This window comes from Zea mays, chromosome 3, assembly GCF_902167145.1.
Source record: "Zea mays cultivar B73 chromosome 3, Zm-B73-REFERENCE-NAM-5.0, whole genome shotgun sequence".
NCBI classification, from domain to species: Eukaryota; Viridiplantae; Streptophyta; class Magnoliopsida; order Poales; family Poaceae; genus Zea; species Zea mays.
This window is the reverse complement of record NC_050098.1, coordinates 34,357,269-34,373,962: the sequence shown is the minus strand read 5'-3', so window position 1 is coordinate 34,373,962 and position 16,694 is coordinate 34,357,269. Positions and strand designations below refer to the sequence as shown.

Here is a 16,694-nt window from a genome sequence, read left to right as displayed (position 1 = left end):
TCGAATGATTTCATAAATCTAGACTGCGCGTACTATTCGAGGAAAACACATGCAAAGTTAATAACCGAGATTGGTTTCATCCTGCACGCTATTTATGGTAGATAAATCTAAGTATTTGGTTGCAGGCGAATTTATTTGATCTCAGATAAATCAATGGAACAATATCATCTTGTCCCTGATAAATTAAGCGTATCTCGACGACTAAAGTTTTGGTGCAAAATAATTCAGTCCTCGCTCATCCACCGAGAAATTGAGTCCGAGGATTTATAATTGAGATTTGATTCTCTAGTAAATTATCTGCTCTAAATTAAATCAAGTGCAGTCTGTACTAGTTTGACTGGTATCTTTTGTTTCGTCCGGTTTACATCTCGCGTAGATTTAATCTGAGAACTAAATTATCTGTGTAGTCTTTTGTGTAAAAAATGAGAAGGAAAATAGGAAAAATCTTTTCTCAATTATCTTCTACCGCCCTCAACATCTTTGCCTTATCCTAGGTGTGCCCAGAAATCTCTAGAATTCTTCCACGTACTCCTCTCTCCAATCCAATCAATTCACATACGTATCTCAGTTTTCATTTGCTTCACTACTGTATTCCCTTCAACATGTGCGATCCAGCCACCAGAAAATTCTCCCCACGCTCGCTTGAGTAGCAGCGCTCGACTCCCTGCTCGTCGGCCACCAGGACGACATCTCCACGCGCCGAGTTCCTCCCATGGCTATCCCAAACCCTAGCCGAGATCCCCTCCTGTGTCGGCCACTATCTCCTTCACCAGGCGCTCTCCTCCACCTACAGCTCGCCCCATCTCCTCCTCTCCCCATGGCGGCTCCCCTCGGATCCCTCCCTCCATGGCTACCGTCGCCCCCAAGCCCGCGGTCTTGCCGAGCTCGCCCAACCCTTCCCCATCTTCTCTCCACCTCTCTGATGATCAGCGCCCTTACCCCATGGTGCCAGAGACGCCACCCTCTCCTAACGGCATGCTCCCAGCGCCTCCTCCCCACGCTCGTCTTGGCATGGAGGTCAACCATGGGATGCATCACACCAACCTCACCGGCCATACCCCCTGCTCCTCCCCACCGTCCGCAGCCCCAACGTCATCGCCGTGTTTAGTCATGGTGATTCCTAACCCTCTTGTATTTCACTAATTCTTCTAATGCGAGCAGATTTTTGTTGATGTTATGTTGATACGAGGTTATGTGTATTTGTGTGCGAGTGTGACAGAGAGAAAGGTTCTAAGGTTTGGTTGGAAAAGAAAGCTATAGCACGTCGACCACCAGGTGTTTGATGAATTAGATGAATCAACGCTTGTTGCGGTTATTGTGAAGTTTCGGTTCATATGAGCTTTTGGAGGTGAGTCAGTTTCTCGCTCTTATTTTTGGTACTATGCATAAAGTGATTAGATGTATTATATGCGATGTTACATGGCGATGTTAGGGAAGGATTTTCCTTTATATTTTCCTTAGGATAGTTGAGCATAGGTATTGTTTGATGTTAGATTAGGATTTAAAATATACAAGTGTGCGAGGAATAGTGGTAAATCAGTGGTTGTTGTCAAAATACCGTGTTGTATGTATTGTTATGATTCTATCCATAATTATAATGGAGTCGCGTCGTATGATTGAGTTAATTGTTCTTGTGTTCACAATCAGAAATTACCTGTGTGTATAGTTTTGATTGCGCAACTAATCCGGTGAAGCAAACTACGTTTTCTGTAAAGATGTTCTATATAAAAGTAGTAGGTAACCTCCCCATCTCTCTTGTGTTAAATTTTCATGACCATAGGTTTAGTAGTTTAAGAGTTATGATTTTCCCAATTTCAGTTTCAGAATCTGTCTAGATTCTGTACTGATTTCGAAAATTGCTTTGTTTGACTAAATTAAACTTAGAATCAGACCTTAGTAATTATAGAAGAATTGTAGTACTTTTCTTAAGGTTTCCAACAGATTTTGGATCACCCTTTTTGGTGATCTATAAATTAAGTTACAGCTGTTTGAGTTAGTATCTCTGAATCTGTCCAAATCTGGACATCAATGTTTGTTTGTATTAACTGACTTTGATACACATTGGATCACTTTGAGATGATTATAAATGAATTATAGACAATTCTATTTGCTTTCTAAAAAGTCTAGGATCACCTGATTTGGATTTCTGAAACTCCAGTTATGGATTTTTGAAGTGAAGAGCCGAATTCTGTCTAAATCTGGACAGAATTAAACTTTAGCACTGTTTGACCATTCAAACTGTCGAATCATGTTGTGATGATAATATAAGAGTTATAGAGGACTTTATAAGCTTTCCAGAAAGTCTTAGTTCACTATTTTTGGATGAATATCTTGTGAGTTACGAGCAAAACCGTTGACTGCTGAATGTTGTCCAGAAAATCTGCAATGGGGTATTTGGTTTGATTCCTGTTTGGCTAAGTAGGAGTAATCAATTTTTGATTCTTGAGTGATGAAGACTTATGACATTTGAAATGTTTATCCAAATGTCTTGTTGCACATGGTTGAGTTTTTCTTTCTTAATGTGTGCTCTAAACCTATTAGTTTGGGAATTAATACTTTGATGAATGTATTGGAACTAGTAGCTAATTAGACCTTGTGTGGTTATAATGAACTCAATAATGCGAAGAAGGTTAGTAGACATTTATATCTAGTATTATTGAGTTGATTCGATTGTCTTGTGTTTATAAGTGTGTTATGAGTGCTTGATACTTGCGTTAGGCCTATTTAAGTGTAAAAGATGCGCTTGTGGTACATAGTAATATCTTCACATCTAGTGTGCTCATAGGAGTTGTGATAATTTTTTTAGTATAGAATATCTATCTCATGCTATTCATGTCCATGCTTATATGCATTATGCATTTCCAATAGGTACGCTAGATGATTATGCGAGCTGAAGGACATGGATCAGAGCGAACCATAAGATGATATTGGTGGATTAATCTTGTGGATGCATCAAGCCAACACCAGAATGGAAGATGCTCACCAAGTGGTCGTCAATTAACAACACTAACGTAGTGTTTATCCCAGGCAAGCCCCGGTGCATTTGCCACCTCCTTGTTGTTTTTAAAACTTTTATCACTTATATGTTGCATTAGGTGATAAGAGTTGAGTGATGAAACAGTTGATGCATTGCCATTCCTTGGAATTTGATTATCTTCCTTGATACCTGTTTTACAAAAAGAACTAATGAGGCTTAGCCCTGCCTAGAGAATTAAAACTTGTTTCTTTTTAAAAGAATGATGTGTGACACTGGGTATGGGTTTGTTTTATGAAAAAGGACTTGTAATGGTGAGCGCATCATCTGCAGTGATGAATTCATCATTCAAGTATGGTACCTCTGTCAGGTACATGATTTGGGTGTTAAATAATAAGATGAGACCAGACGTTGAGCAGGAAAGGTCGCCCGTCTGTGTCGATTAAGGACCGTACCGAAAGTAGGCTTGCTGATCTAGGACCCTTTAACTGGCCACATGCCTCGTCATGGGTAAGCTTAGCCTCGGTTGGACCAATACCAGAAAGGCCGGCCCGCAATGGGAGTGGAGAGATGGCGAGAGTATCGTGTATCTCCCTAGCAAGAGGCTGGATGGTGGGGTACTGAGCTCTCGGTTTGCGGGGACCCGTTCTGGTCTTGAGAAACCCGTGGGCGAGTTGACATATGCAAGGGTTAAGTGCTACATATGTCGTGTGGTTGGAGATCCTCAGCTGAGTATTAATCGATTCGGATCGCCGTTACTTCTCGGATATGAAGACTGGATCACTGCCCTGCATCGTAGATAACAAGTGAAACTAAAGATACTAAAATGAAGCTAGTATAGGACAAGTGAATGCTCTAGATCAAGCGAATCTAGATTCAGGAGAAGTACTTAACTTGTGAAGTAAAAGTTTGGCTTAAGGATCCACTACTAGTAAGCTTTTCTGCAAAACTGAGTCTTTGAAATTTGGTAAGCCTTACCTTGATTCCCATCAAACTAGCATATCCTTGAGAGTCTTTTCTTTAGTCGGGTAAGTCTTGCTGAGTAATTGCGTACTCAGGGTTTTATTCCCTGTTGTTTTTCAGGTTGTAATTTTGTTCTGTTGTGGATGGTGCTAAGTGCCGGTGGGCTCGACCTTCTTCTATAAGTATATCCCGTCTTTAGTTTCTCTATTGAGTATTGTCACTTAAGCTAGCATGTATTTTAAAACTTATAAATATTTTATATATTTTAAATTGTAATTCTTTTTAATCATTTTCTTTTGTAATCACTCCGATAATTGTATAATGTAAACTTATTGTAACATGTAATCATTTTGCAATAAAGAATTTATTTCCGCTGCAAATGTTGGTGTGTGATTTGTGTTTACTTAATCTTGCGATCTTGGCGGTAAGTCGTTTATCCGGGGTCCTCGGGGCACTCGGACAGATCCTGTTAAGTTGTTTGGTGCACATGCATAGCCGTCTGAGGTCTTTGAGACAAGGACAGGTGCATGTGGGCCCGATAACTTGGGAGGTTCTGCGACAGCTGGTATCGGAGCTGAATTAAGTATAATACGGTCACATACGTATTTTCTAAACAAAGTTTTTGTTTCGAAAACCTATTTTCAACTAAACACATTGTTTGGTTTTGAAAAAAAAAACAGATTTGAAAAACTATAATGCTAGAGACATCCTCTGTTAAGCCCTAAATTAAGGACTACTAGGTGGCTTATTTCAGAATACTAACCCACAATCTGGGAAGGGTAATGCATACATGTGTAATGTTATTTTTGAGGCCATTCAGTCTTGAATGGATCGACGCCCAAGGTAAGGTGAGATGTGAGAGCAGAACCGAACAAACGTTGGTCTACGGGAGAGTATAAAAAGCGCTTGATTATATACGTGTTTTACATATGTATATATGAAGGCTGCGATGTGGAGTATTTACTTTTTCGGGATTTGGTACCCCATGGATGTGTATGGGCATACAAACATGGGAATACCGAGAAGTGTAATGTATTTGCAACGACGCACCTACGCTCAGGTAAGAAGGTGAGTTACCATAATGAGCTGTCATATGGTTAAAGTGTGGCAGCGGCGCCTATGCGTGGCTCGACGCTTAATGAGGAGCCGGCCTCCATATAGAAATATATGGAGTATAAACTGTGATAAACTGTTATGTGTGAATTGCATCATTGGGAAATGGGCTGTGATGGAATTTTCTGCAGGTACACTAACTTCAAACTCGTATGTAGCTGACGACTAGCAATATACCGAGAGAGACGTAGGTATGCCACCGATATAGAACGCTATTCCCACGTTATGTTGGCAAAACTGGTGAGGCCGAATAGGACGAGCATGCATCATGATTGTTGCATTGTGTCTGTTGTTTGCGCACAAAAATGCTCCCCTCACCTTTATTCTAATAATTGGTGGTTGTAAACGAATATGCTTTTCTTATCTTTATTCCGATAATAAATAATTGGAAAATGTTTGAAGCATGACTGTCTTATAAGCAAATTTCTAGCTTTGTTTGTTGTGCCCTTTAGACATGTATTTATGAGGCCTGTGGTTCTTAGTCAATTGACCGCTAGTGCAACTTGGGTTTGTTTTCGTGCTTGTGTGCTGGTAGAATGTTGATAGCTTGTTTGCGTAAACCCAAAGCTAAGCTATGTCCTTGTTTAGTAAACTTGATCTAAACGTGTATTAATTTCTTGACAACTTATCCTAGGTGTCGTCTTGTGTGAAGATCATTTTCTTCACAAGGTCATTGGAGTTCTAGCAATTAGATCAAGTCATGTCCTCATCATCTCAATATTTGAAATTGTATGAGATCTAATTCATAATTTTGTCATTTCTTCAAAGTCCCTCTAAATCTTCAAAATATGCATGAGTTTGAATTATCGATTCCTACTCCATGGCCAAACTCATGCAAATACAAATAGATGTTTAGGTAATTCCCTTATTGGACCTAAGATGCACTCAAACTTAAAAACAAGGATCTCGAGTCTGTAATCTTGACAATCCACTTGTAGCTCTCTTATGGTCATATGTTCATCCTAAACCATACCCTTGTTCGGTTGGTGCAAGCTGATGTTTCTATTTTGCTTTATCTCTCCATGAGAATTACATTGTTGCTTTCTCAATCTAACCTAGGAAAGGAATGCCCAATAGTTTTCTTGAATTTAATGCCTTTGGTTTTCTCATATCTTTCGAAGGCATACCAACTTAATCTTGTGATTGTTTTCCTTCCGTATCTAATCAGATACTAATCCTTGACCTTGTAATCTCTACGATGGGCATAGAAATATGCTTGTGGCTGAAGTATCAGTCTCCCATCGTACTCCTTTCATTAAGTTAGGTTATGACCATGTCTTGTTCATTTTATCAGGCCATGATTTATTTGGCTCTCTACTTGTAACCATTCTTACAGGTGGAGTATTTATTTGTATATTGTCACCCTTGCTCATTCTATTGGTGTGGCGCGAGATTTCTTTTTGGTTATGTTTGGTAATGGCGTTATGACTAAAACTAACGGTGCCGCGACGAAACCGGGGGCCTTCTGTGTGTGCGCACACATGGTTGTGCTGCTCGGCACGCGCTGGTATCGCGGTTAGTAGTTGTAATCCATTATGAAACTATATCAATGTGTTATCTTGGCACAATGTCTAGTTTTTCCACGTGAAATTCATTATTGGTGCCAGTTCGGTGATGGTGTCATGGTTAAGGACTTATGGTGCCGCGGCGAAACTGAGAGCCTCCTGTGAATGCGCACACAGGGTTGTGCTACTCGTCGGATGCTGGTATCAAGGTCTCTGGTCATGATCCATTATGGAACTACTCTAATATGTTATCTTCCGTAGATCTCTTTCGTGAAATGATAAATCTATGTTGTTTGTCGAAGTGACCAAGCAACATCTATCATCTTTGTTGGATCAAAAGAGCATAACGCCTTAATGTGCTCTTTAGCGAATTCACTACCAATTTAGAAATCTCCATAAAAATAATAAGTCAAGTCGACTGGTAACCACTTAGATCGCTCTAGTCATGCCTCAATTGCCTCACGCATGCTTTTCCACATGTGTGATCAATTCGAGCCATGCTTATTGTGGGACATAGTGGTTTGATCGCAAAGTCAACATCTATGGATCCCTTCACTGATGTTTTCTAGAATTTCTATCATTTTTCTTGGATTTGGATTCCCTGGCTAACCACGAGTTAACCGTGATGTTAGTCGACATCCAAACTCGTCTTATGTGCTAGGAAATTGCTATCCATTTGTCCACCGTTTCTCAACAGACTCAGATAGTACAATGTTATAAAAAAACCAAATTGCACAAATGGAACCTTATGTATTCTTTTGTCAATCATCGCCTCTGTTGTTGACATCTCTAATTGGCTTAAAAATATACCTGCTATACCCACTTGGGAGACAACCTCTTGATATGATGTTCTCCACCTGGAACTACCTTATGCTATCACTGGTATGGACGGGAGTTACATGCTTCTCTACTCTTAAAAGTCTTTCGCCCCGAATCTCGGGACGAGATTCTTTTAAGGGGGGAAGGTTGTAACACCCCAGGTGTTTATCGTCTGCTCGACCACTAGTGCAGACGTTAACACGTGATAGCTGTGAATGTAAAGGTCACTAATTTTTAATCAACCTCGTTTATCACGATTTTGATATCGTGTCTGCCTCCGTCTGTCTAAATTTTTCCAAATCTATTTCTTTTAAAATTCAGCCTTTGGTAATCTTCGGAACATCGAATCCAGTATCGTTTAGGTTGAGCCATCGACGTCTTGCCTAAACTATAATTTTTGAAATCAAATGTAGCTTCTTAAACTTCATTTGAAATTCTTTCACGCTTGCGTTGCACGTCTCTCTGTAGCCTGACATTGTGACGCGTGTGGCGGGCGCAACCCTGTGTGTGACAACGCACAGCTTCTCACTTACGTGAAAGACACGTATCGTCTCCACGGAGGTCCCCGTGTGCACCTTATCTCCCTATCGCTATCCCTTTCGTTTATCCGAATCGGCCACCGATTCAACTCTTCACTACGTGCCGCGCCTTCTGTCACTCCGCTGTCGCATGTCCGACGTGCTAGCGAGTGTAAAATTGGGAATTGAATGATTTCATAAATCTAGACTGCGCGTGCTATTTGAGGAAAACACACGCAAAGTTAATAACCGAGATTGGTTTCATCCTGCACGCTATTTATGGTAGATAAATCTAAGTATTTGGTTGCGGGCGAATTTATTTGATCTCAGATAAATCAATGGAACAATATCATCTTGTCCCTGATAAATTAAGCGTATCTCGACGACTAAAGTTTTGGTGCAAAATAATTCAGTCCTCGCTCATCCACCGAGAAATTGAGTCCGAGGATTTATAATTGAGATTTGATTCTCTAGTAAATTATCTGCTCTAAATTAAATCAAGTGCAGTCTGTACTAGTTTGACTGGTATCTTTTGTTTCGTCCGGTTTACATCTCGCGTAGATTTAATCTGAGAACTAAATTATCTGTGTAGTCTTTTGTGTAAAAAATGAGAAGGAAAATAGGAAAAATCTTTTCTCAATTATCTCCTACCGCCCTCAACATCTTTGCCTTATCCTAGGTGTGCCCAGAAATCTCTAGAATTCTTCCACGTACTCCTCTCTCCAATCCAATCAATTCACATACGTATCTCAGTTTTCATTTGCTTCACTACTGTATTCCCTTCAACATGTGCGATCCAGCCACCAGAAAATTCTCCCCATGCTCGCTTGAGCAGCAGCGCTCGACTCCCTGCTCGTCGGCCACCAGGACGACATCTCCACGCGCCGAGTTCCTCCCATGGCTATCCCAAACCCTAGCCGAGATCCCCTCCTGTGTCGGCCACTATCTCCTTCACCAGGCGCTCTCCTCCACCTACAGCTCGCCCCGTCTCCTCCTCTCCCCATGGCGGCTCCCCTCGGATCCCTCCCTCCATGGCTACCGTCGCCCCCAAGCCCGCGGTCTTGTCGAGCTCGCCCAACCCTTCCCCATCTTCTCTCCACCTCTCTGATGATCAGCGCCCTTACCCCATGGTGCCATGGATGCCGCCCTCCCCTAACGGCATGCTCCCAGCGCCTCCTCCCCACGCTCGTCTTGGCATGGAGGTCAACCATGGGATGCATCACACCAACCTCACCGGCCATACCCCCTGCTCCTCCCCACCATCCACAGCCCCAACGTCATCGCCGTGTTTAGTCATGGTGATTCCTAACCCTCTTGTATTTCACTAATTCTTCTAATGCGAGCAGATTTTTGTTGATGTTATGTTGATACGAGGTTATGTGTATTTGTGTGCGAGTGTGACAGAGAGAAAGGTTCTAAGGTTTGGTTGGAAAAGAAAGCTATAGCACGTCGACCACCAGGTGTTTGATGAATTAGATGAATCAACGCTTGTTGCGGTTATTGTGAAGTTTCGGTTCATATGAGCTTTTGGGGGTGAGCCAGTTTCTCGCTCTTATTTTTGGTACTATGCATAAAGTGATTAGATGTATTATATGCGATGTTACATGGCGATGTTAGGGAAGGATTTTCCTTTATATTTTCCTTAGGATAGTTGAGCATAGGTATTGTTTGATGTTAGATTAGGATTTAAAATATACAAGTGTGCGAGGAATAGTGGTAAATCAGTGGTTGTTGTCAAAATACCGTGTTGTATGTATTGTTATGATTCTATCCATAATTATAATGGAGTCGCGTCGTATGATTGAGTTAATTGTTCTTGTGTTCACAATCATAAATTCCCTGTGTGTACAGTTTTGATTGCGCAACTAATCCGGTGAAGCAAACTACGTTTTCTGTAAAGATGTTCTATATAAAAGTAGTAGGTAACCTCCCCATCTCTCTTGTGTTAAATTTTCATGACCATAGGTTTAGTAGTTTAAGAGTTATGATTTTCCCAATTTCAGTTTCAGAATCTGTCCAGATTCTGTACTGATTTCGAAAATTGCTTTGTTTGACTAAACTAAACTTAGAATCAGACCTTAGTAATTATAGAAGAATTGTAGTACTTTTCTTAAGGTTTCCAACAGATTTTGGATCACCCTTTTTGGTGATCTATAAATTAAGTTACAGCTGTTTGAGTTAGTATCTCTGAATCTGTCCAAATCTGGACAGCAATGTTTGTTTGTATTAACTGACTTCGATACACATTGGATCACTTTGAGATGATTATAAATAAATTATAGACAATTCTATTAGCTTTCTAAAAAGTCTAGGATCACCTGATTTAGATTTCTGAAACTCCAGTTATGGATTTTTTAAGTGAAGAGCCGAATTCTGTCTAAATCTAGACAGAATTAAACTTTACACTGTTTGACCATTCAAACTGTCGGATCATGTTGTGATGATAATATAAGAGTTATAGAGGACTTTATAAGCTTTCCAGAAAGTCTTAGTTCACTATTTTTGGATGAATATCTTGTGAGTTATGAGCAAAACCGTTGACTGCTGAATGCTGTCCAGAAAATCTGCAATGGGGTATTTGGTTTGATTCCTGTTTGGCTAAGTAGGAGTAATCAATTTTTGATTCTTGAGTGATGAAGACTTATGACATTTGAAATGTTTATCCAAATGTCTTGTTGCACATGGTTGAGTTTTTCTTTCTTAATGTGTGCTCTAAACCTATTAGTTTGGGAATTAATACTTTGATGAATGTATTGGAACTAGTAGCTAATTAGACCTTGTGTGGTTATAATGAACTCAATAATGCGAAGAAGGTTAGTAGACATTTATATCTAGTATTATTGAGTTGATTCGATTGTCTTGTGTTTATAAGTGTGTTATGAGTGCTTGATACTTGCGTTAGGCCTATTTAAGTGTAAAAGATGCGCTTGTGGTACATAGTAATATCTTCACATCTAGTGTGCTCATAGGAGTTGTGATAATTTTTTTAGTATAGAATATCTATCTCATGCTATTCATGTCCATGCTTATATGCATTATGCATTTCCAATAGGTACGCTAGATGATTATGCGAGCTGAAGGACATGGATCAGAGCGAACCATAAGATGATATTGGTGGATTAATCTTGTGGATGCATCAAGCCAACACCAGAATGGAAGATGTTCACCAAGTGGTCGTCAATTAACAACACTAACGTAGTGTTTATCCCAGGCAAGCCCCGGTGCATTTGCCACCTCCTTGTTGTTTTTAAAACTTTTATCACTTATATGTTGCACAAGGTTCAGCTAGGCGCTAGGCGGAATCTAGGCGGTGACCCATTGCCTAGCGCCTAGTCGGGAGTACTCGGTCTTAGGCGCTTCTAGGCGCTTTTCTAGGCGTTTTGGCAATATAGCCATAAATTATATATATATTATGTATATAACTATATATACGTATATAACTACTATATATGACTATATGAGTCACAGACTCACAGTAAGTATAAAAAGAAGGCCAGTAGACATATCTGATTCCTAGCTGAGCTTACTCTTGCTGTCTTGCATGTTCCTAGCTCCTGCAAGGCTGCAACACATTTTGACAGCTAGTAGTTAGTAAATTAGTCAATAGACAGCTAGCTGTTCATAAAAAAAATAGAAAACACTAAATTGTGACTTATCTGGATGATTTCAGCAGCCTCCCATTCATGAGCAGTTGAGTACACTGCACACCATATCAGCAGCTGATAATTACAACACAAGTGGATAGGACAGTAATACAAGTGCAGAACACAATTTATAAATAAAGGACAACACAAGCACATAGTTCTTAGTTCAGGTCTCACACAAAAGAAGACACATAAATAAAGGACAACACAAGCACATAGTTCTTAGTCCAGATCATATTTCATCTTCACTGTAGCACAAATCTTCATCTTCATACTCTTCTTCTTCAGACTCAAACTCTTCTCCTTCATAGAGCTCTCTCACTCTTGCACTTCTACGAGGCTCAAGCTGTTCTTCTGCTCCCACTGCCTCTCCAATAACAGACCAAGGTATCCCTGTACCTTCCATCTCGTCTTCCTCCTCATCTCTAAAGACAACTTGTGCACAATCATCTCCACCCTCTTGGAGAAAACCTTGAGCTTCAGTTGTATCACTAGACAAGAGAACATCAGTGATTTTCTTTGACTTAATCTTTTCTCTGTTATTCATCAGCCTGTTATTGAACTGAATATAGACCAACTTGTTGAGGCGGGTTGTAGTCAGCCTATTTCTCTTCTTAGTGTGTATCTATAAATTAGAAACAAAAGCATTTTCAGTTCTGAAATTTAATCATAGTACTGCTGAAATGATTAATAGATAGGTACTAACCCCTTCAAACCCACTCCAATTTCTTTCACAACCAGAAGAGCTTGATGTCAAAGATAATATCCTTGTAGCCATCTTTTGTAAAGCTGGTGTTTCAGTTCCATATAACCGCCACCATGATGCTGAAATAAATTAGAAACACCTCTATTAGTTTAAAAAACAGCAAACAACCATGGTAGAAAACAGCAAACAACCATATAATAAGTAGTTAAGTACCTCTACCTGGATTGTAATCATAGTTTTGAAAAGTTCTTGCAAGCTTCTTGCTAAATGGTCCTTCTCTATTCTGAAATTTTTTCAATTCAAAGTTGGCAGCCTGTTCTTGTTGGTCCTCATCATGATAATAAAATTGCTCAACACAAGATATGAAGGCTTCATTCATTTTGGGCTCATCAAATATTGATGGGTTAGCATAGCTATAGTGTGGATTCAGCAAAAAAGCTGTCAAATGCAATGGAGAATCAAGTCTTCCATTCATCTTCTTCTCAATTACAGCCATAACATCTTTGAATCGAGACTCAACATTGCCAAAGGCCTCTTTGATCTCTCTTTTTGCCTTTAGTAGCTCTCCATAAAGGAAACCCATGGATGGCTTCACATCCCCATCAACCAAACGAAGGACTTTGACCAATGGCTCAAAAACAGCCAACATTAGCTTCACATCCTTCCAAAAGGCTGGACTCAATATAGTAGCTGTGGCCTCTTTTCCTTTCTTTGATTTCACATCCTTTAATGAGTCCCACCTGCTATGAACTACCATCTTCCTTAACTGGTCCTTCTTCTCTTGCATACTGTTCAAAGTGAGAAAGTATGAAGCAAACCTAGTCACTCCTGGCCTCACTAGCTCTTTCCCCTCTGTGAACTATCTCAAGCACTCCAATGTTCTTGTGTGGCCATACACAAATATGGTAAATGACTTTGCTTGGTCAATCACTTTCCTGAACCGAGGCAATTTGCCAATTCCTTGGAGCATCAAGTTGATTGTGTGAGCTGCACAAGAGGTCCAAAATATTTGTGGTCTCTTCTCAAGCAATAGCTTCTTTGCTCCCATGTTGTTAGAGGCATTGTCAGTGACTACTTGCACCACATTTTCTTCACCAATGTCTTCAATTGCTTTGTCCACTAATTCAAAAATGACTTCGCTTGTGTGTGACACATCTGACATCTCTTTTGAGCTGATGAAGGAGGTTCCATCAGCACAATTAGTGCATATATTCATTATGCTTCTCCTCTTTCTATCTGACCAAGCATCGGTCATAATAGAGCAACCATTTTTCATCTTCTCGGCTTCACGTTCCTGCAGCAAACACTTGGTTCTTTCATATTCTTCTTCCAGCAAACTACCTCAAAAGGCATCTTGAGTTGGAGGTGTAAGTCCTGGTCCAAATTGTCCAATTGCTTCACACATTTGCTTGAACTCATCATTGTCACATGCATTGAAAGGTATTCCTGCCAATGATTAAAAAATGAAGTCTAATTTTAAAATGTGTTCAGTTCATGAATTTTAAAATGTGAAAACAGCATCGTATACTAGCAATTTACCATGATTATAGGCCCATCTTGCAATAAACTTGTGCACCTCATGCTCTCTTTCTTTCCATAGTTCCTTGTTCAGCTGCTGTTGTTTGAATGAATCAGCCTTGCTAGGATCAATAGCACGTGTCCATTTGTCAATTGGCCCTAATTTGTGAGGCTGTGAGCTTCCAACACAAGTGACTTCTTCTGACTCCTCTCCAACCCTAGATACATTCACTTCCTCTCTAAGTTCTAGCTCACGAACAGTCTTCTCCTCCCTCTTCCTTTTTGCAGCCTCTATTGCTTTCTTGCACTTCTCTTTAGCCTCTAGAGCCTGCGGTGTTGCAGACGTGCATTTCTTCACATTCTTTCCAACATGGGCAAGATGCTCCTTCAACCTATAAATCCCTCCCCTCATCTCCTTGTCACAGAACTTACACTTCACCTTGTCTTTGTTGTTAGCATCAACAAGAACACCATATTCCCATCCAACATCATCTGAATTTCTTTTTAGGAGATTCGCTCTAGCTGCTTCAGTTTCAGAAGGTGCAGCTGCAGTTTCTGATGACATCCTTAAACCTTAATCCTTTGATTTCTTTCACTTGTACACTGCACAGGGGAGGAAAGCAGTTTCAGCAGGGGAGGAAACCAGGGGAGGAAAGCAGGAAAGCAGGGGAGGAAAGCAGGGGAGGGGGAGGAAAGCAGGGGAGGGGGATGAGCAGGGAGGGGACTAGGGGAGCAGCCGACGGGGGAGGAGAACTCACCGGCGGGGGAGCAGGGAGCCGGCGGGGGAGCAGGGAGCCGGCGGGGGAGCAGCAGGAGGGGATGAGCGCCGGCGGGGGAGCAGTTTCTATCACGCGCTGGCTAAACTACCGCACGCTAAACTACCGCGCGCTGGCTAAAAACTCCCGCGCGCGCGCTAAAAGTACCGCGCGCTCGCCTGCGCGCCCGCGCGCCCGCCTGCGCGCCCGCTTAGGCGCTGCGCGCCGCCCACTCGCCGCCTAGGCGCGGCTGAGCGCCGCCTAGGCGCGGCTGAGCGCCGCCTAGGCGCCGCGGCCGCCTAGAAGACGCATAGGACCCTAGGCTACACGGCAGCCATTCGACTAGCGCCTAGGCGCGCCTAATCGCCGCCTAGTCGGCGCCTAGCCGAACACTGATGTTGCATTAGGTGATAAGAGTTGAGTGATGAAACAGTTGATGCATTGCCATTCCTTGGAATTTGATTATCTTCCTTGATACCTGTTTTACAAAAAGAACTAATGAGGCTTAGCCCTGCCTAGAGAATTAAAACTTGTTTCTTTTTAAAAGAATGATGTGTGACACTGGGTATGGGTTTGTTTTATGAAAAAGGACTTGTAATGCTGAGCGCATCATCTGCAGTGATGAATTCATCATTCAAGTATGGTACCTCTGTCAGGTACATGATTTGGGTGTTAAATAATAAGATGAGACCAGACGTTGAGCAGGAAAGGTCGCCCGTCTGTGTCGATTAAGGACCGTACCGAAAGTAGGCTTGCTGATCTAGGACCCTTTAACTGGCCACATGCCTCGTCATGGGTAAGCTTAGCCTCGGTTGGACCAATACCAGAAAGGTCGGCCCGCAATGGGAGTGGAGAGATGGCGAGAGTATCGTGTATCCACCTGGCAAGAGGCTGGATGGTGGGGTACTGAGCTCTCGGTTGGCGGGGACCCGTTCTGGTCTTGAGAAACCCGTGGGCGAGTTGACATATGCAAGGGTTAAGTGCTACATATGTCGTGTGGTTGGAGATCCTTAGCTGAGTATTAATCGATTCGGATCGCCGTTACTTCTCGGATATGAAGACTGGATCACTGCCCTGCATCGTAGATAACAAGTGAAACTAAAGATACTAAAATGAAGCTAGTATAGGACAAGTGAATGCTCTAGATCAGGCGAATCTAGATTCAGGAGAAGTACTTAACTTGTGAAGTAAAAGTTTGGCTTAAGGATCCACTACTAGTAAGCTTTTCTGCAAAACTGAGTCTTTGAAATTTGGTAAGCCTTACCTTGATTCCCATCAAACCATCAAACTGAGTCTTTTCTTTAGTTGGGTAAGTCTTGCTGAGTAATTGCGTACTCAGAGTTTTATTCCCTGTTGTTTTTCAGGTTGTAATTTTGTTCTGTTGTGGATGGTGCTAAGTGCCGGTGGACTCGGCCTTCTTCTATAAGTATATCCCGTCTTTAGTTTCTCTATTGAGGATTGTCACTTAAGCTAGCATGTATTTTAAAACTTATAAATATTTTATACATTTTAAATTGTAATTCTTTTTAATCATTTTCTTTTGTAATCACTCCGATAATTGTATAATGTAAACTTATTGTAACATGTAATCATTTTGCAATAAAGAATTTATTTCCGCTGCAAATGTTGGTGTGTGATTTGTGTTTACTTAATCTTGCGATCTTGGCGGTAAGTCGTTTATCCGGGGTCCTCGGGGCACTCGGACAGATCCTGTTAAGTTGTTTGGTGCACATGCATAGCCGTCTGAGGTCTTTGAGACAAGGACAGGTGCATGTGGGCCCGATAACTTGGGAGGTTCTGCGACACTTACGGCGGTTGTGTCTGCCGAAGTCGAGAGACTTCGGGCGCAACATCCTGACGCCGTCCAGGAAAAGTCGGCCGCCGACAGCAAGTGCCGCAAACTGGCGGAGAAGGTGGCCGCGCTGGAGGGCGAGAGGACTGACCTCTGGCGCCAACTAGCGGAGGAGAGAAGGGAGGCTAATGAGGCCTTCGCCAAGGCGCAGTCTGCGCAGGCGGAGGCCAATTTGGCTCGAGTGGAGGGTAGCCTTGCCAGACAGCGCGCCGAGGAATGGGAGGAGCGGTTCAACGCTCTGCAGACCCGTGTGGAGAGGGCCGAGGCTTCGACGCGCACGGAGGCTGAGCGGACGCGCAAACAGCTTATGGACTCGTACCACGAGCT

General features: G+C 41.8%; 1 protein-coding gene and 2 long non-coding RNA genes across 4 annotated transcripts; 2 read left to right on the top strand and 1 right to left on the bottom strand.

The window, feature by feature from the left end:
• The first annotated feature begins 530 nt into the window (after positions 1-530).
• On the top strand, positions 531-15,076 carry LOC103649944 (uncharacterized). Its single transcript, XR_563810.4, has 4 exons — positions 531-1,113; positions 1,220-1,348; positions 2,869-3,095; positions 14,923-15,076. It is a non-coding gene; the product is annotated as an uncharacterized lncRNA (long non-coding RNA).
• Positions 7,523-11,103, top strand: LOC103649943 (uncharacterized). Its single transcript, XR_002267973.3, has 3 exons — positions 7,523-9,190; positions 9,297-9,425; positions 10,945-11,103. It is a non-coding gene; the product is annotated as an uncharacterized lncRNA (long non-coding RNA).
• On the bottom strand, positions 11,637-14,536 carry LOC103649942 (uncharacterized). Of its 2 annotated transcripts, XM_008675631.1 has the most exons (5): positions 14,519-14,536; positions 13,782-14,363; positions 12,456-13,688; positions 12,243-12,361; positions 11,637-12,161 (listed from the first exon to the last, which is right to left on the bottom strand). In XM_008675631.1, the coding sequence occupies exons 3-5, from the start codon at positions 13,027-13,029 to the stop codon at positions 11,769-11,771; spliced, it is 1,086 nt and encodes a 361-aa protein (XP_008673853.1). In that variant the 5' UTR covers positions 13,030-13,688; positions 13,782-14,363; positions 14,519-14,536; the 3' UTR covers positions 11,637-11,768. The 2 variants fall into 2 exon arrangements, with proteins under 2 accessions (XP_008673853.1, XP_008673854.1); XM_008675632.4 differs by lacking the exon at positions 14,519-14,536 and having other exon boundaries at positions 12,462-13,688; positions 13,782-14,417.
• Positions 15,077-16,694: the final 1,618 nt, after the last annotated feature.

Coding starts and splice junctions, on each gene's coding strand:
- LOC103649942 (XM_008675631.1), bottom strand. CDS start 13,029: ATGCAAGAGAAGAAGGACCAGTTAAGGAAGATGGTAGTTCATAGCAGG. Junction 12,362..12,455: donor TGATTACAATCCAGGTAGAG/GTACTTAACTAC, acceptor AATTTATTTCAG/CATCATGGTGGCGGTTATAT. Junction 12,162..12,242: donor ATTGGAGTGGGTTTGAAGGG/GTTAGTACCTAT, acceptor TCTAATTTATAG/ATACACACTAAGAAGAGAAA.